The 23108-nt window shown below is 45.6% G+C and overlaps 1 protein-coding gene across 1 annotated transcript in view; it reads right to left on the reverse strand.

Moving 5' to 3' along the window:
- Positions 1 to 9111: 9111 nt before the first annotated feature.
- Slc38a1 (solute carrier family 38 member 1) overlaps positions 9112 to 23108 on the reverse strand; it is a 47708-nt gene continuing 33711 nt past the window's right edge. Inside the window, exons 5-15 of the mRNA XM_038343201.1 lie at positions 21833 to 21925; positions 21494 to 21575; positions 20018 to 20100; positions 18203 to 18261; positions 17977 to 18087; positions 16484 to 16563; positions 13676 to 13776; positions 11780 to 11898; positions 11136 to 11277; positions 10944 to 11041; positions 9112 to 9213 (exon numbers count right to left, since the gene is read on the reverse strand). Coding sequence (XP_038199129.1) covers positions 9112 to 9213; positions 10944 to 11041; positions 11136 to 11277; positions 11780 to 11898; positions 13676 to 13776; positions 16484 to 16563; positions 17977 to 18087; positions 18203 to 18261; positions 20018 to 20100; positions 21494 to 21575; positions 21833 to 21925 — 1070 coding nt within the window. The remainder of the gene's footprint in view (positions 9214 to 10943; positions 11042 to 11135; positions 11278 to 11779; positions 11899 to 13675; positions 13777 to 16483; positions 16564 to 17976; positions 18088 to 18202; positions 18262 to 20017; positions 20101 to 21493; positions 21576 to 21832; positions 21926 to 23108) is intronic.

The following is a 23108-nucleotide window of genomic DNA, read 5'->3' on the forward strand; positions in this document are numbered from 1 at the left end:
TACAGCGCAGTAGAATCTGCTCAACAAAACAGAGTTAAACTTCCCTGGCACCTACTGAACACTGTGATCCTTTTGTCAAGCAATGCAATCATGTGTATTGGTTCATTGGGAAGTTCTTCTTTTCTGGATGATCTGAAAACTAGATTGTGTAACCCTGGCCTGCCTTAGAAGAGCATGCTGGAGAACACTGTCATTTGACAGATATGTCAAGGAGTGAATGTCTGCAAAGCCCTCACTCAAAAAAAAAAAAAAAAAAAACTTAAAAAATAAAACAAAACAAAAAAACCCAAAACCAACCAACCAACCAACCAAACAAACAAAAACAAAAAAAAAACCCAAACAACAAAAACAAAACTGGCCTAGAACCAATCTTCTGGCCTGTAACCTGCACCCTAGTTCCAAAGGGCACTAATCTCGGATAGACTATAAAGGGCACTTCCTCATAGACCAGGAACCTCATTGAGAGGAAAATTGAAGTAGAAAGGTATTCTCTCAGATATATAGACAGTACAGGGAAATGCACTCATTCCTTAGGTTGCCTTTCCTAGCTTGGAACTAGGAAACAATAAACCTTTGAAGGTGTGTTCTATTGCCCCGTAGCTAGTCAGCACTGCACAGTTCTAGATTGCAAAGGAAGCCTTTATGGTCACTTTACATGGAGACACACCTACGCATGTAAACAGGCCAACCCTCCTGAGAATAGCTGCTTTATTACCAAGATTAATCTACAGAACTTTTATTGCGACCAAAAGGGAAGTCAGAAAAATTGACTTTAAAAGAGGTGCAAAAGACTATTTGGTAAACTTCCAGTGAGCGAAGGTATTTTCCTCCTGTGTTATGGTATTCCCTATATCCTACATGCTGTTTTTGAGTCCCATTTTTAATTTATTTTTTTCTCTAAGCTATTTTACGATCCTGTAAATTGTAGCAAACCAATAAGAAACAGAAACTTTTATTGTCCAGAGAGAAAAAGTGAATTCCGGTTGAGATACTAATAGGCTTGTCTTGCTTGAGAAGGGCAGTTTACACTGATTACTTCCATGTCTGGTCTTGAATTCTTTGAACCTCCCACCTAGGCTTTCTGCTCAAATACTGAATCCAGAGCCTTGCAAATATCTTTTTAATGCTTCAGTTTCTAACTACATAGTCCAGGGCTGGGCTCAAACACTCTGTGTAGTCTAGACTGCGCTCCTCCTCCCACATTCTCTCGAGTGTACTTCCGTGCCTCACGTTGTAAATCATTTTAAAACATCTTGTTCCTCAGTTATTAAATGAGCTAAAGTTGGGTATAGTGGCACATGGCCCTAATCCCAGCACTCAAGAGGCTGACGTAAGAGATTGCCCATAAGTCTAAGGTCAGCCTGGTCTACATAGTGAATTATAGGCCAGCTTGGGCTATGCAGACTTTGTCTTAAATAAATACATAAATGCAAGCTAGCTAATTAACACATGATTTTAAGTTGTGCCTCAAGTACACAGGGTGCTCATTTGTGTTTTGTTTGTGTGCGTATACGTGCACCTATGAGTTGTTTAAGGTCTTTGAGTTCTCTTTAGACATAAGGAATAGTGATCTTGGTTTATGTTCCTCAAAGACTACCCCGCCCCCAGTATTTATTGAGTAACCTTTATCTTCTCCATAGGTTCTAAAGACCACTGTTCTGGTCCCATTTGTGCTGTCCATGGTGGCAATTATTTTTATGCCAATACTAATTTGGTTTTACTGCTGTAGCTTTAAGATGAATTGACAATCTGGTTATTTGGATACTGCGTTAAATCTAGCAAAGCAGATCATAATTCAACTTGAATTAGTCTAAAATTTACAGTAACCAGGCTTTTTTTTTTTTTATTTTAAAGGCCCAGTTATTTGGGCCTCATCTATCTCTCTGGACTAATTAGAGCAATTTCATGTCTCTAGTATGCAAGTAAACAGGACCCAAGGTGCGTGCAGTTTTCACAAGGCCCAGTTTATTCTCCAGGGGTGGGGCAGACCAAGCCCAGCCCGACAAAGATGTTACATAGGCCGGAATGAGACAGAATAGCACACACACATAGTGACAGTGGCAGGCATCAGACCCTTTGGAAGGCTCATGGCAACAACAGTGAAAATCATTGTTACACTGTTTGCCCTCGTGACTTCCATCACTTAAGAAGTTTGTGGGATGTGGTGGCACACGCCTTTAAATCCTGACACTCAAGAGGTAGAGACAGCCAAATCTCTGTGAGTTCCAGGACAGCACAGTCTACATAGTGAGTTCTAGGCCAGCCAGGACTCTTTGTAGAGATACACTATCTCAAAAAGACACACACACACACACACACACACACACACACACACACACACCACAAAAAGACATGTAAGTTTAATGGTATCAGCTTTATTCCTAATGACGCTAGGTTGGGGTACCTAGCTTGCATACCTGTGTTCCTACTTCTGTCTGGAAATCTGTATGCGCCATTGTGGCTCTGTAAGATGGGCTGTTGTCATCAACAGGACAGGGAGAGACAAAGTCAGCCTCATATCTAGTAATAGGGGGAAACAAAAGCAAAAACCCCAGGCTATCCTTGCAGTAACTGTTCACATGAGGAATTTGTGTATCTGACCCTGGCCTTTTTGCCTGACTATCAAAATGTTCTTAAGGTCAGAAGAGTAAGTGATGGAAAAGCTTAAAGGCTAGATTTCTCCCAAGGTAAAATGTATGTGTGGACGGGATTCTTGATTTCAGGGTGGCTGCAATGTGAGAGGTTACCGCAACACAACAGAAGCTGGAAACACTGTGTCCAATCCACTGATTCCAAAGAATGAGGAAACATGCATAAGCCAGACCAGATGATACCACTAAAAACAAAATAAAACAAACAACAACAACAACAACAAAAAAAAAACATTTTTAAAGACAAGACCTTGCTGTATAGCCCAAGCTGGTCCATTTTCCATATACTTGTCTCAGCCTCCCAAGTTGCTAGAGCACAGGCATGTATCATCAGGCCCAGCTAAAGTCTAGGTTCTTGAAGATAAGTTTCCAGGATCTGTGTGATCAAGCCCTCTTCCAGTAGCTCACCAGCACACACATGATCTAGAACCACACACATGATCTAGAACCACAGTGTGTGATCAAGCCCTCCTCTGGGAACTCACCAGCACACACACGATCTAGAACCACAGCGTGTGATCAAGCCCTCCTCCAGTAGCTCACCAGCACACACACGATCTAGAACCACAGCGTGTGATCAAGCCCTCCTCCAGTAGCTCACCAGCACACACACGATCTAGAACCACAGCGTGTGATAACCTCTTCCAGTAGCTCACCAGCACACACATGATCTAGAACCACAGTGTGTGATCAAGCCCTCCTCCAGAAACTCATCAGCACGCACATGATCTAGAACCACACACATGATCTAGAACCACGGTGTGTGATCAAGCCCTCCTCCAGAAACTCATCAGCATGCACAGCGCTGCTGCCCTTTCATCACGGCTGCCTGGAGAATCACACAAGATGCACAGGTACTTTTAATTCACATTTTAATGTTTGAAAACTATGTTAACACTGTCTTTATAGAACACAGCTTCCCATACTTTTTTATTTATACCATACCCTGAAAAAAACCAAATAAACCCAACTTCCCAAGATGGACAGTTAAGAGCAGTTTTGTGACTTGTGGCTCACTTTGGATGTCCACCGGAGATCATTTACAAGATTTTACATTAATAAAACAGTGGTGTGCTACATGTACTGAGTCAGAGGGAGTCTAAGACACATTGAACTCTAGAGATTGTATTACGTACCAATGGTTAAGTTTCAAGTGTTGGGTGGGCGGGGGAGGGGGGGATGACAGACAAGACAGTCTATGTTGGCATCAACACTAAAAGGCAAACATGCAAGACCTTCAAAACCTTAAATAACAGGATGTTTTCCTTCAAATCTGTGCTCGTAAGAATATTCAGCCCTCCCCTCAAGGATCCCAAAGTTTGGGAAAAGATAATTCCATTTTGGAAGAAGAAAAAAACCCAAAAAACCCTCCCTAACTTCTGTTTTCTTAAATTCTATGCAGTAGCATCAATGTTAACCATGAAAGAACATTATGAGGAAACAACTTCTCATTTTGGGCAAGTCTGCTTCTATATGACAATGGTTTTCTTCTAAATTGTCCTTATTTGTATCATCTAAATAACAGATCTTAACAGCAACATATGAAATCAAAGCAGTTATTTCTCAGCACGTCTTTCTCCAAACAATTAAGGTTTTAGGCTCCAGGTTTACATTGACAGAACTATGGGAGAGAAGGTAAAATTCTTCTAATTCCCAAACAAAACCACTAACATTTATGAGAATGTATATTTCTTATGTGCAGAGACTAGTGACCTCTATTTCCATGTGGATCAACAACTGCAAAAATATACAGCCTCCTATGTATTTACAACATATTTACATACAAAGGAAGGATTCCTAAAGTGAGCCTCAGCTGCATAGATTCTTCAAGCCTGTACAGATAGGCCCAGTGCTTTATGGTTCTTCCTCAGGGGAGCCCTAAGAAAGACATCTGCGTCCATGCCAATTTTGCATTATTCTTCAAGAACCTACCCCTTTAGGTTATTACCCACAACCCCAAAGTCTTTGATTATTATCAGCAACCCACAGCATTTTAGAGGAGCATGTCCCATTGTAGGATTCTCAGATCTGCCCTCCTGAGAGGAAGCCACTGATTAAATTGCAAGGTGGCAGTGTGACTCCTTTTTCTGAGTGCCCAGATGTTCCCCCTGAACAGGCAATGCTATTCTTTGTTGTTTCTTTTGATTTTTCGAGACAGGGTTTCTCTGTGTGGCTTTGGAGCCTGTCCTGGAACTCGCTCTGTAGACCAGGCTGGCCTCGAACTCACAGAGATCCGCCTGCCTCTGCCTCCTGAGTGCTCCACCACCCCCAGCAAAGCCATTCTTAAAGCCTATCTCCTTGACAGATGAATGGAGGCTTTGCCCTAAGGCATAGACCATGCATATGATACTAACCACCTCTACCCTACTCTGATTAACAATGCCACCTCACACCATGGTCCAGAGACAGGCTGGGCTCTGCTCTTCCTTCACAGCCCCTGGCGGCTCCCACAGCAGGTGCAGACTTTTCACTGAACTATTTATTGTATGAATATTTTATATTTTTCCCAATGCCAGGACTGAACTTCACCAGGGCCTTACACCTCGCAGGCCAGCTCTCTAGCCAACCATGAACACAGTCTTCTTGGAGAACCAACTCCTGGAAACTCAGCGATACCCATGGAGTTGCATTCTAATAAGGCATTTAAATTTACCTACATTTTGTAAAAGTCTCAATTTGGTGTCTTTACAACTGTAAGAAAATATGTTAGTGCCTTAGGCCATTTTCCCTAAAGTGCAGGCACCCCGAGTTTTACTCATGCCCCTCCACTGCACTCCCAGCAGGAGGGGACACAGGTAGGGGTCTCACACAAGATGTCTCCTTCATCTGCAGAGACACTGGCTGGGGTTCTTTCCTTCCCTTTCTGAGTCCTGGCTCTAATTCCTCACCCCGGGAACTATCTTCTGAGCTGTGATTGACGGGAGATTGGCTCCAAAGTGGCTCCCAAACTTGATGTGGCTGGCATCACCTGGAGTCTAGACCCGAGACTTGCAGAGAACAGGTTGCGTCGTCCACGGCATCTGGCAGCACTGAGGACTGGTGTTCTGATGTGTCTGAAGATGCGGTCCATGCTGCTTGCCTGGGGGCCACAATTTGAGAAACACCAGCTTGGGGGCTTGAGTTCAACTTCAGAATTCTGGCATAATTGTTGGAGGTATCCTCTGAAACATTGAGACATCTTACCGCAGACTTTGGTCATCTGCAACCCAACCCAGTGACGCTCTTACATTTCTCAATATGGTCCATAAACATACAAGAAAGAAAGTGGATGTCGACCCCTTTTGTGTCTGATTACCAAGCAGCTAAATCATGGTTAAGACAGAAGACATTATAAGTGTCGTGTGCTGCTCTCAAAGATGGCTCTCCTGCAAGGAGATATGATGTTAGTGGCCAAGAAGGAGGCAAACTCTAGGGGGTGGGGGGAAGGCCACAGAACCGGAAGCAGCCAGGCCAAGCTTGGTAGTTTCGGAGAAAACAAAAGGTGGTAGCTAAGGAATCCCTCTTCCTCCTCCATCGCTACCCTACCAGCCCGTTTCTGAACTCAGTTCCTCTAATGTTGCAGGAACCCCAAACTCAGTGTCCAGCAGACACTGTGGCAGAGATGAAGTCTGGATTCCACAACAACGGGCCATGGCTTACTCTTGGTCACTCTGATTCCAGCATACCCCCCCCCCCAAATCTATCTGGGGATTTGTCTTCTGCAGTCCTGCTGCACTGTTCCATTGCACCCCAACTCTAGGTTTGGCAGTCTTTCCCCGCTGCTCTGGAGGGCCAAATCGTCACGTACAACCCAGTCACAGAAAACCCATTCCAGGTTACAACACTTTGGAGTTACATTCTCCCTGTGACCTGGGAACTGCCTGTCCATGCCTAAAAGATGGGTTTTCTTTCTGCACATTCTGCTAACCCTACTTCTAACCAGCAACACTAAGCTAGGAATCAACAGTATTCTGTGTTACAATGGCTAGAAGACAGTTCTAAACCCAAAGTGTGAAACTGGCCCTGGTCAACAGTGTGGAGATACTATGCGCCAAAGGAAAACACCACTTCCCACGGCTAAGGCCTACTACTCTCGGATCTACTAATTTAGCAGAAAAATGTCTATTGCATTTGATTGTGCTGTTGAATCCTACCTAACATCTGTGATACAGGTATGTTTTGGCTACCAGTTCATTATTCTGAACAAGAGTAAGAACAGTACACAGGAAATACCACAGAAACCACGGAATTAATCTGCGGTACCTGAAGAATGATAGTAGGGTCTATTCCAGTCCAACAAACTTGGGACCATACGTAAAGGAGCTTTAAAATAAAACACGCATCGCAGACATCGACAACAATGTGCTTCCTGCAAATAAATACACTGTAAATAATACAGTAATTGTACCAACACATTAAATCCAGAGATCCAAAATCACAGCCCATCCCAGAGTTAATGAGAGCGTTAGAATTCACTTCGTGAATGTAAAACGAAAGGATTGTTACAGAATAACGGGGAAACAGAGGGTTGTACCGCTTGCAAACTGAGTTGATACATTTTAAACAGTGGCGATACATTTTAAAACAGTGCCAAACAAGCTATAAATTTTCCACCATTCCCCCGTGACATGAAGAGCATTTCCCCAAAGGGCAGAGGCAGCTGTGGGTTTTACCCTTTTCCTGTCTAGGCCCTGGTGTTCAGTTGTCTGAACTCAAGGCAGACAGAACTCTGAAGCACTGTACCAAGGTGATGATGTGATACAGGAAGTAGATTTTCCTTCTTTCCCAGGAGGATGGTGGCAGGCCCTTTGACACCTACCTTATCTGTGGGACATGAGTGTACAAAGGGACATCTCTGTGTGACTCTCATGAGATTCCTGAAGAGCTTTGGGGACTTTAGTCAGCAGAAAGAGTCTACAGCTAAGCGTCTGGGTCCTCTGCCCACTCTGTTAGCTCCTACCTGTTTCTAGGTAAGAAATCTGTGCACAGTGCATTTTTGTATCTGAGAATTCAACCAGAATACATCTGGCTGCAAACGAGCCCTGTCGGCACACAGTGCTCACAGCATGTGCACTTCCTACTGTAAATAAGCCATGGCCACCAGCAGGTATGGTCACCAGCAGGACACGCTGCTCTGGGCTCCCTAGCTGCCATGTCCAAAGCTCTTGTAGTTTTCAGTCTCCTTGTTATTTCTTTCTGGTCCCCTCAGGAGGCGCTAGGGAGAACATAGGAGACTCCGCCCTCCTGCGTGGGTCACAGGGAACAGGCAGTAGAGGGATAAAAGGAAGAAACACAGCTGGGGAAAGGCCTCTTGTCTTCCCCAGCTCGGGCAAGAGGGGACACCGTGACTTCAGAAGTTTTCCACAAAGACTGTCTCAGAAGATTTACCTTCAAGATTGGATGGAGAGTTAACGGAGAATAGAAATGAGGCTTATTTAAGGTACAAAACTCTTGTATTTGTAATAACCTAGATTTATAGATATAAAACAAGTCTTTTAAAGACTCCCCTAAAGTAAAGTACCCAATATAAAAGAGGATGACCTAAGGCAGGCCATCCTTAGGTCCACATTATTCTCTGTTGCAAAAAGCTGGTGGACATGACTAACTGCTGCCAGGCTCATAAACCAACACCTCACACACACCCCCTGCCCCTTCAATGATATGGGGGTAGACCGATGGCGTCTGCACCAGGAGGGTTTCCTTAGGCGTTTGGGGCAGTCTCATTCATCACTGTGGGAGCCACGGGACCCCAAGCAGGTGACTCAGCCTAGAGTACCTGTGACACCAGATGCCAAGGGGGAAACAAAGCTTCCCTTGTGTGCTCTCCCAAATGCACATTTTAATATATTTCCACAAATGCCGTGCCCACCCCTGCCCAGCCACAGACACTCCCAGGGACTAGCTCCATGTGGGAGCAGGATGGAGTACCAGCAGGTCCAGGACAGCCCATGCTGGGTGACGAGAGCCGCCTCAAATACTCGGCATGCTCATATGCAGCAATGGCAGGCAACCTGTCTCTCAAAGGATTACTCCTGTGTGCTATGTTAACCAAAATAGGCAAAGTATTTATGAAACCTTTTTTTTTCCTGAAACCTTTTTTTTCTGTAAAGCAAAATAAATATATACAATTTAAGATTATTTTCTTTTCTAAAAAGATACAGATAGCGTGAGCGGGGACGTCAGTAGGAAAACGATTTCAGAACCCGGTGTCTGACAAATAAATACACCCGATGATCGTGTTTTCAGAGTTCTAAGGGACCGAGAAGGAGCCACAACACGTAACGAGAGGGAAAGATGACTGCATGAAACCCGGGAAAGATAAAATCCACAATCCCAGGAGGACATGAGTCCTTCCAGAGGGGGTCTCTGTGTCGCAGCCCGGGGTGTTGTCATGTGCATTTCTGTCTGTCTGTAAACTTGCAAAAGAAGTGGCGAAGGGTTGCTGATGGCTGACTGGATGGGCGGGCGAGGGTTGCTGGTCTCAGTGGCCTTCGTCGTTGCTGGACGAGCAAGCCCAGTCGTAGATGACCAGCGGAATGCTGATCAGGGAGAACAACACCCCCAGCGCCAAGAAAAGGGCCGCCTGCAGCAACGAAACATGCGTTATTTGAAATGCACCCGGCCTTTCCCCACATGTACCTGGAGGAAGAGTGGAGCGCTCTGCCCCCTCCTCTGTGTCCCGTGGTGTTTGGAGTTCATTACAACCACGGCTGAACTTTGCAGACTCTTCTAAACTGGGTGAATGTGGTCCTGCCAGGATGGGTGAATAGCAAATGGCCCTGGTCCTCTGCATTTCACACTTTGGCTTCTGGGTCATCTCGGGTGTGTCCATGGCAAAAATGTCTTAGTCTCCCTTATGACTTCCACTCTAAAAGGATTAGAACCTAATGAACTGGGTGTGGGGATACACGCCTTTCGTCTCAGCACTTGGGAGGCAGAGGCAGGCAAAGCTCTGCGGGTTCCAGGTTAACCTGGTCTACATAGGAGTTCCAAGCCAGCCATGGTTACAGAGTGAGACCCTACTTAAAAAAAATATTACAACTAAAAAAAAGTTTGGAAATAGATCGAGGCCATTTTGTTGACCATTACCTATCAACCAGCATTGCTACTGAGAAGGAAATGTTTCTAAATGTAAGCGTATAATACGTGTTCATTTGACCTCAGTGGATTGACAGCAAGGCAAAACTCAGTTGCTTGAAAGGTTGGCGAAGGGCACAAGTGGATCAGACAGTCCAGCACCTGGGACACATTTGCTTGGCCTTGATGACAACCTTTGCAGGGGCGGAGTGCTCTTGAGAGCCAGGGGCTGGCCTGAAAACTGGGGAAACAGCTAAGGAAAGCAAATGGTGGGCAAGTGGGGCTAACACTCTGCTGTCCCTGCTCAAACAGAGCTCCTGTCTAGTGCTCTGAGAGACCTCAGTTTTATTGCGGGAGCAAGGACTGGAGAAGCCTAGAGAACTCGTGGGGGCTCTGCTATTTGTAGCTTTAGTATGAGTGGGTTTCACTGCCCTGTGAGGACTCCCTGTGTGGGGCTAGAGGATCTGGGACTCATGGCTTTGGGGATAATTCTCTTGGGGAAGTAGAGTTTTACCAGCGTTAGTGACCCCAGTCCAAAGTGCACAGTGAACGGACTCTTGCTTGCCACTCTCCCCTGGGTCCATAGATGAAGGTGACAGATGTGACCGCAGTGCCTACACCACCTGGGAGGTGGCTAAGAGATCTTCTCTGAGGTCAAGCAAAAAGATACTCCAGACAGGACTGAGTCTCCCCTGCTCCCCTCACTGTCCAAGCACAACACTCTCAAGGTGCCCTTGAATGTCACCAGATCTACAAACAACCGTCCCGACACAGAAAGGCAGCTCCGAATCCACATCACCTGCCGATCAGAAAACAGCCTCCCTACGCTAACTCCCAACATTTGGTGCATAACAGCATCGCCTGTGTCCCGAGCTGTGCAAGGGAGCCGCATGGTCATAAATCGTCCGGGGACGGTAGATAGCATCAAAGTCTTCTGAGTCCTCGTTGACTTCCCATCTTGCTAAAGACAAGACACTACTCTACAGAGACACAGGGCTGGAAACACCCACTCTCCAGCCAGCCGTGCCCTGGGTGAGTACACAGGCAAGGCCCAGTCAGAGCCACACTGGAAAAGCGATTGTGAGGACGGAAAGAGCTCTGGGTCTCCTAAGGGGAAACCTAAAGGACCGACGCACCCTTCTCTGCAACCGAAAGTTCTCTTAGGAGACTGTTTACTGGCAAGTTTAGCTGGGAAACTAATCAGAAAAAAATTAGAGTGGCTGGCAGCCGACATACCCAAATTCTTTGAGTGCCTTTATCTCCATCCTGGTTTGTGATTCTTAGGTAGAGAGATGAAGGAAGAATGAAAATGAGCATATTGGCCGACGTCACTCCTGCAGATTAAGAGAGCAATTGTTTAGGGCCGCCATTTCCAAGTGTTAAGCATAAATAGCTTCTATATGCTGTAGGACAACCGTAGAACCATACCTACAACTCCAAAAATATCCTTCATGGAGGGAATAAAGATCACCAGCAAGTTGATGATCACCAGGAGTACGATGGTCACCAAGACATGGCGGCACAAGTTGAACTTCGTCTTCTTAGCCAGCTCAAAGAGTGATGAGCGGACCTGCGGAGAAAGGCAGAAATCGCCAAGGGCTCCAGGCATTCGCTGACCCTCCACTCTCAACAGAAGAACTCAGACATTTACTAGTGCATGGGATTTGTCAAGACTTTTTCCTCAATGCCCGGAAAACTTAGAGGTGGCGTAGCAGTTTGAAGCTATGGGGGGAGGGAGCTTGGTTCCAACTCTGAGGATCCTTCTATATGACACAGCAAGCTTCCCTTTGGGTGGTGGGGTAATTTCCGCTTGGGTGGTCTCTGTGGTCAGGTAAGACAGAGGTGCAACCACTCTATCTCTATTCTTCTACAAAGAGGAAGGTGGGAGGTCAGAATGCAGAGTCAGCCCCTACAAGCAACACTAACGTATGGATCCCACTTGCTGCCTAAGAGGCAGAGCCAATGACCAGAAAAGCGCCCGTGGCAGACCTTCTCTGGAAACACGATCCTGTGGTCGGAATGAAAGTCCCAAGCCCAGCATTTCTCCTGTGACTGTGAGGTCCTTTACTTACTGTGAAAAATAACACCGGCACAGTGAGGATGACAGCCACGATGACAGCCAGCCGCACAGTCAGGATGAGGATGTCATCTCTGCTCTGGTATTTGTGAAGGAGATCTGACTGCACCTTTTCTGAAATGAAGGGGGTCAGAGGGTTTTTAAAGGAGCACTGCAAACAAGACTCCATAAAGAGCAACGGAGGCAAGGTTCCGAAGTCCATTACAATAATCTGCAAACCCAAAGAGATGCCCACGTGTGTGCTGTCATTGCACATGCACCATTAGCTAAAAGGGCCCCGTGTGGAAAGCTTTCTCTCTCCCTCTCTCTCTCTCTCTCTCTCTCTCTCTCTCTCTCTCTCTCTCTCTCACACACACACACACACACACACACACACTGTACCTGACTTTCCACACTGGGAGCTCATACCAAACACTGCCCGTCTCCCTGCAGGAACTATGGGCCACACAAACACTTCTCCTTCCAACTTGATCCCTGTAACTTCTGGGACCAAGCAGCAGAGGGTAAGTCAACTCAGCCACCTTCAGGAAAGAACCCTTCCCGGTTACGTTCACTGCTCTCACAAAACAGTCTTTAGTGTTATGGGCTCCTTTGATTTTCCTTAACTTACAACTGTAGAAAGCGTTATCTCAAAGGCTGACGAGGCTGCAACAGAAGCCTCGCAAGGGCGAGCACTCTCTCTTTTGACAAGTGCCTACCCCTCAAAACTCTCTTTAGGGGCCTCCCTCGCCGCACCTGTATCAAGGTGGTGGGCAAGAAATTCAGAATGCAGCCAGTCTCAAAGACCTTGGTGTCAGTTTCTGAAACGGGACTAGAGGTTGTAATAAAAATCTCATTAGATCTAATTTTCTTTACTCAAAATTCATAGCCATCTTTAAATAGCTGAGGTATCACCCACGGATCATATCAAACGACCCAGCGTTCTACTATAGATGACAAAATGAGCTCACAAAGAAGACTCATAACTTGAGCAAGGTAACCCGGGCCTTGACTGTTAGCTCTCTTCTCTCTCCCCTCACCCACCAGCCCTGCCATGCACGACTCTCCTGACAGCATTTCTATAAAAATGAAAGGAGTCTGGCAATGCTGTCCCCTGTTGCTTATGAAATCAGCACCCTTTCTCCGAGCTGAATTAATCTGTGAATGTGTTTAAATTTTATTTACTTTTATGGTGGGGGGGGAGTCCTAAAGAAGCATTTAAGAGAGAAGATGGTAAAGTCTACTTAAATAGTTCTCAAATGTGACAGTCATGGAAGGATTAAGCAGAGCTGCAGGGTCATTAGATGAACGGAAAAGGCACAAGATATCCCGGCAGGGTCAACAGCACAAATGGGACACACTTGTGGACACACTTTCTTTCTCAACTCTCACTTCTTCCCGTCTCTGCAGGGCACCTAGTTCCGGCGGCGAACAATTAGCTGCTTTATTTTTAATTAACACCGAATGTCATGATCGTGGGCCGGGCCTTTTCCCACTTCCAGCATCCCTCTCCCTCTCCCTCTCCCCCTCCCCCTCCCTCTCCTTCTCCTTCTCCCTCTCTCTCTCTCCTATTAATGGAATCTGACCCAATTTTCAGTATCAAGTAGGAAAGCCTTCCGTGATGTTTTAAATTTTCCTAAGATGGCGTTTTTCTAGAAGGCAATGCTCCTGAAGAAGAAAAAGTGGCACAGGAAAATAACTGATATTGTTTTTCACTGATTATTCTAGCCTGCGGCCTGAACGAATATGGGAGGAACCATCGCCGTGTGCTATGAGGACAAGCCAAGACGAAACAAAGCAGAAGACACTGAGCTTGTGCGCGCTCTCTGGCTTCAATGCGAAGCCACTTCAGTGTTGGTTTTCCCTGTTATTTTTAAATACAGACGGGTACACACAAGTGGAAGTAACTTACCATAGAATGTCAAGTACCCAAAGATGGCGGTCAGGAAGTACATGACAAACATGGCGAAGAAGGAAATGTTGGAAACCATCTGCATTTTTTTCTGTGATCGGCTAAAAACAAAGAGCAAGATTAAAATATATATATATTTATATTGTTATAAATATATATATAAATATATATAAATATAAATATATATATTGCTGATTCAAAGGGTCAGAGTTCAACCTGAACCAGAGACTAGCTTGAGTTCTCTCCTCTTAGGCTAGTATTCCCTGACCAGCTCAGCTGGCCCCCTGCAATGATGTGGTATAGAGTAATTCTTTAACAAAACAAATGGGGACTTTGAGGCAGCTAGCCCTGGGTTACTCACGAGCGCCCTTCCAGATCATATGAGGGGTAGAGGGGTCAAGGTCATGATGGGAAAAACCACAGAGACAGCTGACCCAAGCTAGTGGGAGCTCACAGCTATGGACTGACAGCTGGGGAACAGAACTAGGCCCTCTGAATGTGGGGGACATTATGTGGCTTAATCTGTTGGTAGGGGTTGGAGGGCCTGGCAGTGGGACCAGAACTTGATCTGGGTGCATGAACTGGCTTTTTGGAGCCCATTCCCTATGGTGGGATACCTTGTGCAGCCTTGATACAGGGAGGAGTGCTCAACTTGGTATGCCAGACCTTGTTGACTCCCAAAGGGAGGCCTTACCCCCTCTGAGGACTGGATGGGGAGTGGGAAGGCGGGGATATGGGGCAGGGGGAGTAGGAGAAGATGAAGGAGGGGGAACTGGGGTTGGTATGTAAAATGAAAGGAAAAAAAAGGTTTTCATTAAAGAGAACAAAACAAAAACAAATATAAAAAGAGCATCCAGTTCTCATCTGGAGGGTGGAATTTTTAAAAGAATATCTGTGATTGTTTTGATTTCCTATGCCACAGAAAAACTTCTGTACCATGTACAGAAAAATTCAAGTGTTTTTCTTTCAGTCCCAGAGATTGAATAAGAGGTAGACCCTGACCCCACATCTGCTGTCTGGGTCCTGGTGCTGCACGGCCTAGCCTCAGGGACCACACTCAGCTGAGGTGGTGTTGGGTTCTGGCTCTCAGTCAGGCTTATGCCAGGGATGGGATGACCCTTAAAGCCCAAGTGCCTAGTAAATCTCCAACCTGTGTGGCCCCGTGCCAGTCACCGCTGCCAGTCAGGCTGGCAGACAACGGAGGTGTCATGCGGAGTCTAGAACACAGGAGCACTGGGGAGGACACGCTTGAAGTCACTAAATACTGATGACTCAACTCAATCTTTGTATATTCTGAAGTGCTTGTCTATGCATACACACCTTGTTCCTCCTTGATGAGATATCAGATACCTTTAATATACTTAAATCTTCTAAGTTTGGGACCAGCAGGGAAGAACAAGGGGTGTATACATAGATATAGGCACTTCAAAATTCAGCCGTGAGTCAGTTACATAGGAAAGATAAAGACCAAAGAGGGAACTCGGTGCCCTGTGCTAAGGGACATCTCAGAATGGGCATCATATTGCGTCTTTCTTCTGGACTTAAGACTGTGTGTAGAAAGAGTCTGATAACGGTGGGCTAAAAAGAGAAAACATGGGGATTTGTAAGCTGTCCTTTAGCCCTCTCTGAGACAACATCAAAGGTGACTCCACAGGAAGGCAGTGTGGTAGTATACCCCTAGGAGAGCTGAGACAGGGGGATTGTGAGCTTGGGAGTAGCCTACATTTCCTAATAAGTAAGATCCTGACTTAAAACAACAAATTCACTTACAAAACACCCTTGAGTAACAATAAACTTCTAAGTAACACAATATTTAGAGAAAAAACAGACTCAAAAGCCCACGTGTGGGGAAGGGGGGGTGCTGGGGAGGTGGCCCAGAAGCTAAGAGCACTTGCCATGCAAGCAGGAGGACTTGACTTCAAATTCCCAGAAACCCAGTAAAGACCTGGCTGTGTAACAGAACTGCCTGTAATCACGGTGCTTGGGGTGGGGGATGGAAGGTGGGGAATGGAGGGTGGGGATGGAGGGGGGGATGGAGAGTAGGGGATGGAGGGTAGGGGATGGAGGGTGGGGGTGGAGGGTGGTGATGGAGGGTGGGGGTAGAGGGTGGGATGGAGGGTAGGGGATGGAGGGTGGGGGTGGAGGGTGGTGATGGAGGGTGGGGGTAGAGGGTGGGATGGAGGGTAGGGGATGGAGGGTGGGGGTGGAGGGTGGGGATGGAGGGTGGGGGTAGAGGGTGGGATGGAGGGTGGGGGTAGAGGGTGGGATGGAGGGTGGGGGTAGAGCGTGGGATGGAGGGTGGGGGTAGAGGGTGGGATGGAGGGTGGGGGATGGAGGGTGGGGATGGAGGGTAGGGGATGGAGGGTGGTGATGGAGGGTGGGGGTAGAGGGTGGGATGGAGGGTAGGGGATGGAGGGTGGGGGTGGAGGGTGGGATGGAGGGTGGGGGATGGAGGGTGGGAGATTCAGGTTGGGGTATGTTGGGAAGGTGGTCACTGGCTTGCTTGCTAGCTGCCATCTTGGTTAGGTTCTTTCTCAAGAGAATAACGTAGGGACAGTGACAGAACCTGAGTGTACGCAAGTGTAGCACACATACAGGCACACACAAACAACTAATTAATTAAGGTCACATGGCTTCTCACTTTCTTATTTATAACCAAAAATACTGCAGATTTCAGAGCTTCCTTCATGTAAGAGCCTGCTCAAGAACGGCAGGAGCATTGAAGCGGGATGAAGAGTTTATCTTTGTTTATCCTCACACAAAACTTGCCCATTAGCAGGAGGCGGGTGAGAATGTAAGGGATCTTACTCTTTGAGCTCACTGTAGATCGGCAGGACGGACGGGTGGCAGACAAACGCAAACGCGATGGTTGGTAAAGCGTACACCGTCTATTTGAAAGAAAAAGAAAACCGTCATATTTCTGAGCTGTCATTATCAGCCTGCTCCCGAGGACCCTGGAATTACTAGGTTATGATGAGGGTTTTGGTCTTCAGATAGAAGCAGCCTTTCCGAGAATGCTCATCTAGCAGAAGCATAGGGCACTTCTGACAGAGGGGCTTCAGACCTGACTCCCAAGGTGAGTGTCAAATATTCCAGCACACCTTTGCTATGTTTATGCTGCACTAGCCAGGTACGTAGGTCTCCATTGCAAGTGACAGCGAGGGGCAGGGCACTGCTACTCTCTGACACCCTTCACAACTGAGGTGATCTGCCCACTGTATACTTAAAAAGTTGGTATCTAAGCCGAGTATGGGGACACACGCCTTTAGTCCCTGCACTCAGGAACCTGAGGCAGGCAGATCTCTGAGTTCAAGACAGCCTGGTCTGCAAAGCAAGTTCCAGGACAGCCAGGGCTACGTAGTGAGACACTTTCTCAAAACACAAAATAAGCAGAAAAGATGGTATCTAGATAAAATTCAGTTTCACAGCTTACCACTTTGACTATATTTTTAGAATCAATAAAGAAAGAGATCCATTAATTTTTTTGGAGGAGACTTTTTTTTTTTTAAAACACTCAAACCCCAGCTTCTTCTCCCTTCCTTCTTTTTTTTTTTTTGAGACAGGATTTCTCTGTGTAAGCACCCTGGCTGTCCTGGAACTCACTTTGTAGACCAGGCTGGCCTAGAACTCAGAGAGATCCTCCTGCCCCTGCCTTCCAAGTGCTGGTATTAGAGGTATGAGCTACTATGCCCAACTCAAACCCAGTTTCTTATACAAAAGCAAAAACAAAAAAACCAAAAAACCCTAAAATAAAACAAAACCCAAGAGAAAGAAAGGGAAAAGTAACATATCTTAAGCACTAACTGTACCAAGCATCTTACAACGATGGGAATCCCACAACGCAAAAACAGGACCGTCATTTTCACACAGCAGTTGGGGGACCCCCTGTGTGACTAACTGCAGAGGCTACTGTCTCCCAGGCTGCCAACCAAACCCCAATAGTACACAGGTCTTCAAAGTGCCCATTTGTAGTGATCCCTCCACCACCTGTACATAGCAGCAGGGAGCTGAGAGTGACTAACCAAAGCGCCAATCAGCATGCCACACGGGAAGAGAAACGTGGCGACAACTCTCCAGAGAGACTGTCACAAGAATGTGGAACTTGTCCTAAGCCAGATAAAGGGTGTGCTGCGAAAATGTGTGTGTGGGTATGTGCTCACGAAAGAACCGTTAAATACAGAGGAACAATGCTGTGTTTTCTTTTAAAGATGAATACATCCCAACAAGTGATTACAATACACACACAAGAAATATTGCCCTTAATAAAAAAAAAGCTCATACTTATTTTTAACCAAACTTACCTTTGAGTTGAAGATAACATATTTTGGCGTACACGTGTCAGTTACATTGGCATTGATTGTTGAGTTTTGTTCTACACTCATGCATGAAATTTGAAATTTCTTGTAGATAACCTGGTATTGAGAAACATACGAGAATCAACCGAGATTGTATTAAAGCCAAATCATGAATAACTGTTACAGAGCTTTGAACACCAAAACCACAGCAATGGCTTCCATCAAGACTTACCACTATTAGGAAAAAAACCATACAGCTCAAGGAAAATCCACTCGTGTAGCCAAGATACCCTTTTTTAAAAAGAAAAATATCTATTAGTATTTTATTAATATAATTATTAATATTTATTATTATTAAAATATCAATTACTTGTACATCTTACTTCAAGCATAATTTGGGACTTCACAATATGCCCAGATGAAAACAAGATGTGTCATTTCGTAGTGCTATTTTATTTGGCAAAATAATAGTAGGACTTTGAATAAAAGCATCATATTTGGAATTTTGATTCCAGGCATCCCTGGCACATTCCAGGACACAGATCTCAGAATCTAGGAAAGAGGAGCCTCCCGGCTTTGGCCCTGTCTCTGTGTTGGTACGCTGTAGTGCTAAGCCTTAATCCCTGATTCTCTCCTGAGTTCTTTCCTGGGCACAGACTGTGAGAATCCTGAACGTGTTTGATCAAGTTCTCTCTCAGTGAGAGGCCAACACAACCGGATGTGAGCTTCCAGGAACAGAGCAGTGGTTCTCAACTTTCCTCACGCTCTGGCCCTTTATCATAGTTCCTCATGCTGCAGGGACCCCAACTGTATTTTCAATGCTACTTCATAACTGTAGTTTTGCTACTGTTATGAATCGTAAAATAAAAATATGTGTTTTCCGATGGTCTTAGGTAACCCCTGTGAAAGGGCTCTTTGGCTCCATCCAAAGGGGTCATGACCCACAGGTTGAGAACCACTGAAATAGAGGCTTTGCAGGCCCTACTCCGCTTGGAATGCCAGCGAAAGGTGGTTACCACAACCTTCACAATGGCAGATCAGGAGCCACATTATTTTTATTCCCCAGGGAAGGACCATTCTCTATACTAACTGGCAGGACAGAAAGCCTACGGAAACCCAGAGAGCAGAAGTTAAAAAAATCTACTTGTGGGGTTGGAGAGATGGCTCAGAGGTTAAGAGCATTTCCTGCTCTTCCAAAGGTCCTGAGTTCAATTCCCAGCAACCATACGGTGGCTCACAACCATCTGTAATGAGGTCTGGTGCCCTCTTCTGGCCTGCAGGCAGACACACAGACAGAGTATTGTATACATAATAAATAAATAATTTTAAAAAATCTACTTGTAAGCTTCATAGATGCTCTTCAGCTCTGACAGATTAGCTAAACCAAGACAAAAACCAAAAACCAAACCAAAACAAAAAATCAAAACCTCCTGCGATTCATACTTCGTTTTCTTTCTCTTTTTTTCCTGTGGTGGGTGAAGTCACGGAGACTGGCTACACTCTAAACTGAAGTGAGATTCGTGAGACTTCTCTGCTGTCTTGCTATTAGATTTGAAATCTCTGGGTATGAATGATCAGAATATTAAACACCACAAACGAGCTAAGGTGGGATGATTTTGAGTTTAAGACTTAGGGAGACCGTTTCTGAATTCTCAGTAGTAGAGCACTTGGGTAGCCTGCACAAAGCCCTGAGTCCGATCCCCAACACCACAAAACAACAACAAAAACAAACAAAACAAACCAGAACGTTATAGGAGAATTCTATTTTCTGGATTTCCGTAGGCAGACTATATATAAACTTTGCTACTGAAGACAGTATTCTAGTCTAGGATTCCAGTCCCACAACCACCCTCTTCCAGCTCTGGCTCGGTGGAGGGGCTTCTTAGAAGGTCACCACATGGTTTTAATCTCACATTAACACCAGGTCTCGTTAACTGTTGCAATTTATGATTTCTTTTGCCATAATGAAGGCAGGCAAAGGTGTTCGTTTTCTAATGTTTCTGATTGGAACCAGGGAGTCTGAGATAAAGGCCAGGTCTCTGCTCACCCAGGTTCTTCAAGAGACACAGCGGGAGGATTATGCCGAAGGTGACCATCACGACAAGGACACGGCCGTCTACGTACCAGGCTCTGAAAGGCATGCAAGAGGCTAGGTTACAGTCTCCAGTTAGAAAGTGGCATTGCTTTCCTCAAATGTAAAATTCAACAAAGCATTACAATGCATTTTCATTCATTTGTATATATAAAATATATTTATTTTTATCACTGCCTTTTACTATTTTCTTTTTGAGGATTATTGGTCAAATACTTCCCCTACCCCCATTGGCTAAATGTGGTGTTCCTATGAATTAAATAATTATGTGGCTTCAAAGCAAGCCGCATATGTGGCATTCTGTCAGGTTACAACGTGTCCTATCAATAATTTAAAGAGAATGTCCCTTTTGTTTTGTTTGGATGGTATCAGGAAGGATGGAGAACCTACAGGTAGGCACTCCCCCTCCCGGATCCTTCGCTTTTGACCTTGAAGAGAACACGGGAGTTACAGCTTCTTTCGTTTCCCTTGAAAGAAAAGGAGAGACTAGGCTGACAAGGGTTCTTGGATGAGAGGTCAAACATAACTTTGCGCCAAATGTTGCTGGCAGCACTCCCTAGGGTAAATTACATTTTTAATGATGTCAGGTCATGGAAATTTTGCTCCCCAAATGTCATTGACTTTCTTTAAGAAAGAAGGTAGATCCAGCTTTTTTCTTTCTTTCTTTCTTTCTTTCTTTCTTTCTTTCTTTCTTTCTTTCTTCCTTCCTTCCTTCCTTCCTTCCTTTCTTCCCTCCTTCCTTCCTCTCTCTCTTTCTCTCTCTTCCATGTCCTACTTCTGTGTTTAAAATATTCCTATGTATCTATGTATTATTTTTCACAGCACATAGACAGAGTCCAGGCTCTCTACCATTTTCAGGGTGACAGATAAACCTACAGTTAAGTGGCTCTCTGATTCTTCCACTTATATTGCCTCCCCACCCTACCCCCCCAAGAAGAAAAGAGGCTTAGAAACATTTTATTTCTAGAATTTTTGTTAAAACAAAATTTGATCATCCTTCATTTAAGCCAGTGGTTCTCAACCTTCCTAATGCTTCGACCCTTTAATACAGTTTCTCATGTTGTGGTGATGCAACCATACATTTATTTATTATTATTTTGTTTTATTTTTGAGACAGGGTTTCTCTCTGTAGGCCTGACTATCCCAGGATTTGTTCTGTAGACCAAGCTGGTCTTGAACACACAGAGATCCACCTTCCTCTGCCTCTTAAGTGCTGGAATTAAAGGCATGCATCGCCAACAGCACCCAGCATATTATTTATGTATGTATGTGTATTTATTTAAACATTGGATATGCAGGGTATCCGATATACGACCCCTGTGAAAGGGTCATTTGACCCCCCAAGAGGTCGTGAGCCTCAGGTTGAGAACCACTGGAGCAATCGGTTCAGTGACATCACACACCAGAAACAAGAAAAGGTCGAAAGCTTACGAAAATTCCTCCTCTTTTCCCATGAGGAATTTTATGGCCGAAGGAAGTTCGTTTTTGACTATGAAGAGATAGCTCAGCATCGCTGTGGAAGAAGAGCAAGTTTAGAAATGCAATACCATGGCTCTTATTACAAGGTAAGGAGTAGTTGGCAGCCGCTCCGAGGCTCTCCTCAGTGGGCGCAGACAACATCAGCTCCCACTGTGGCATCCCACCGCTGCCTCTGCCACGCTGCCCACGTGCCACGTTTGTTAAACTGCATGTGGACACCCAACCACCAGCATTAGAAAAGCCAATAATAGCCATGCATGGCCAAGTTGTGTCAGAGAAATAGGCTCTTACCACCAGTGTTCTGTAGAGAGGTGGCTCCAAAAATCACCAGCTTCCCCGTGGTGCCAAAGACTTGTTCTCCAAGCTTTTCATAAACCATGCAGCCTATTAAAAGTTGAATTTGGAAGTATAAGAAACGATGGGACTCTGAGAGTCGAGACCAAACATCTCCTTATGCTGCGTGTTACTCTTCAAGCTCCTTGAGCCTTTCCCAAACTCTAACCTCGGCACTAGAAGGGCGAAGGCATTGTTATTTGGAACCACCTTGACCTGTCTAATGTCAAACACCATCACGGTTTCTCCTTTGTCACGCTGGCTTCCGGAATATTACAAGGAAAGATTAGGTCCCACTGGGTAGGGGTCCCCAACACTGACTCCATGGATCTGGTATGTAATATTAAAATCAAGACTTGATTTTTTTCAAGACCCTCATGCTTGAAACCAAAAAAAGATTTCTTCTGAATTAATGTGCTGAACTGATTAGGCTAATAGAGAATTGTCTTCTACTTGAAGTAGGAAGCCCACCCATACTTTGACTCCAGCCCTGCTTCACCATTTGAGAATAACGCCTTCTTGCTGTGGGGGCAGTTAATGCAGAAGCCGTAACGGGCCACAGTGCTAAAGGTAAGTGATGGTGGAGTGCTTGGCCTTAAATAGGAAAACCCTTATCACCTCCTCCGAGGCTCAGGGAACATCATAGAAGAAGGGCTGTGGAGGAAGCAGAGCCAGAGGATGGTGAGGGGTGGAGGGAAGGATGGGGAGGGATTCAGGGAGGATATAAGAACCAGAGGATGGGGAGGGGTGCAGGGAGGATGTAAGAGCCAGAGGATGGGGAGGGGTACAGGGAGGATGTAAGAGCCAGAGGATGGGGAGGGGTACAGGAGGATTGTAAGAGCCAGAGGATGGGGATGGATGCAGCAAGATGCTGTCTACTAGACTTGGCACAACTGCTGCACTTTGGAGCTCACTGCAGCTGTGGTTGTCTGCATAAAGCCTGCACCTGATTGGGCCCATAAACATTTCATCGCAGACCAGGGAGGGCCCATGAGGCTCCACCCTTCCTGGAGGAACTACTGACAATTAATGATTGGAGGAGGGGGGTCATTTTCTTGAGTGGCGTAGCCACTAGTAGTTGCCCTTGATCCAGTAACCAATCTCCCACCCGAGCTTGAAACTGTTAAATTCAGTGGACCACATACAAAAGTAAGTGGGGGAGACTTGTTGGAAGGGTTCTAGTTGGAAGGCATGGAGGGGGGCAAAGCTACTAAAATCCACTATATAAACGCGT

The sequence above is a fragment of the Arvicola amphibius genome, chromosome 9 (genome assembly GCF_903992535.2).
Source record: "Arvicola amphibius chromosome 9, mArvAmp1.2, whole genome shotgun sequence".
Lineage (NCBI taxonomy): Eukaryota > Metazoa > Chordata > Mammalia > Rodentia > Cricetidae > Arvicola > Arvicola amphibius.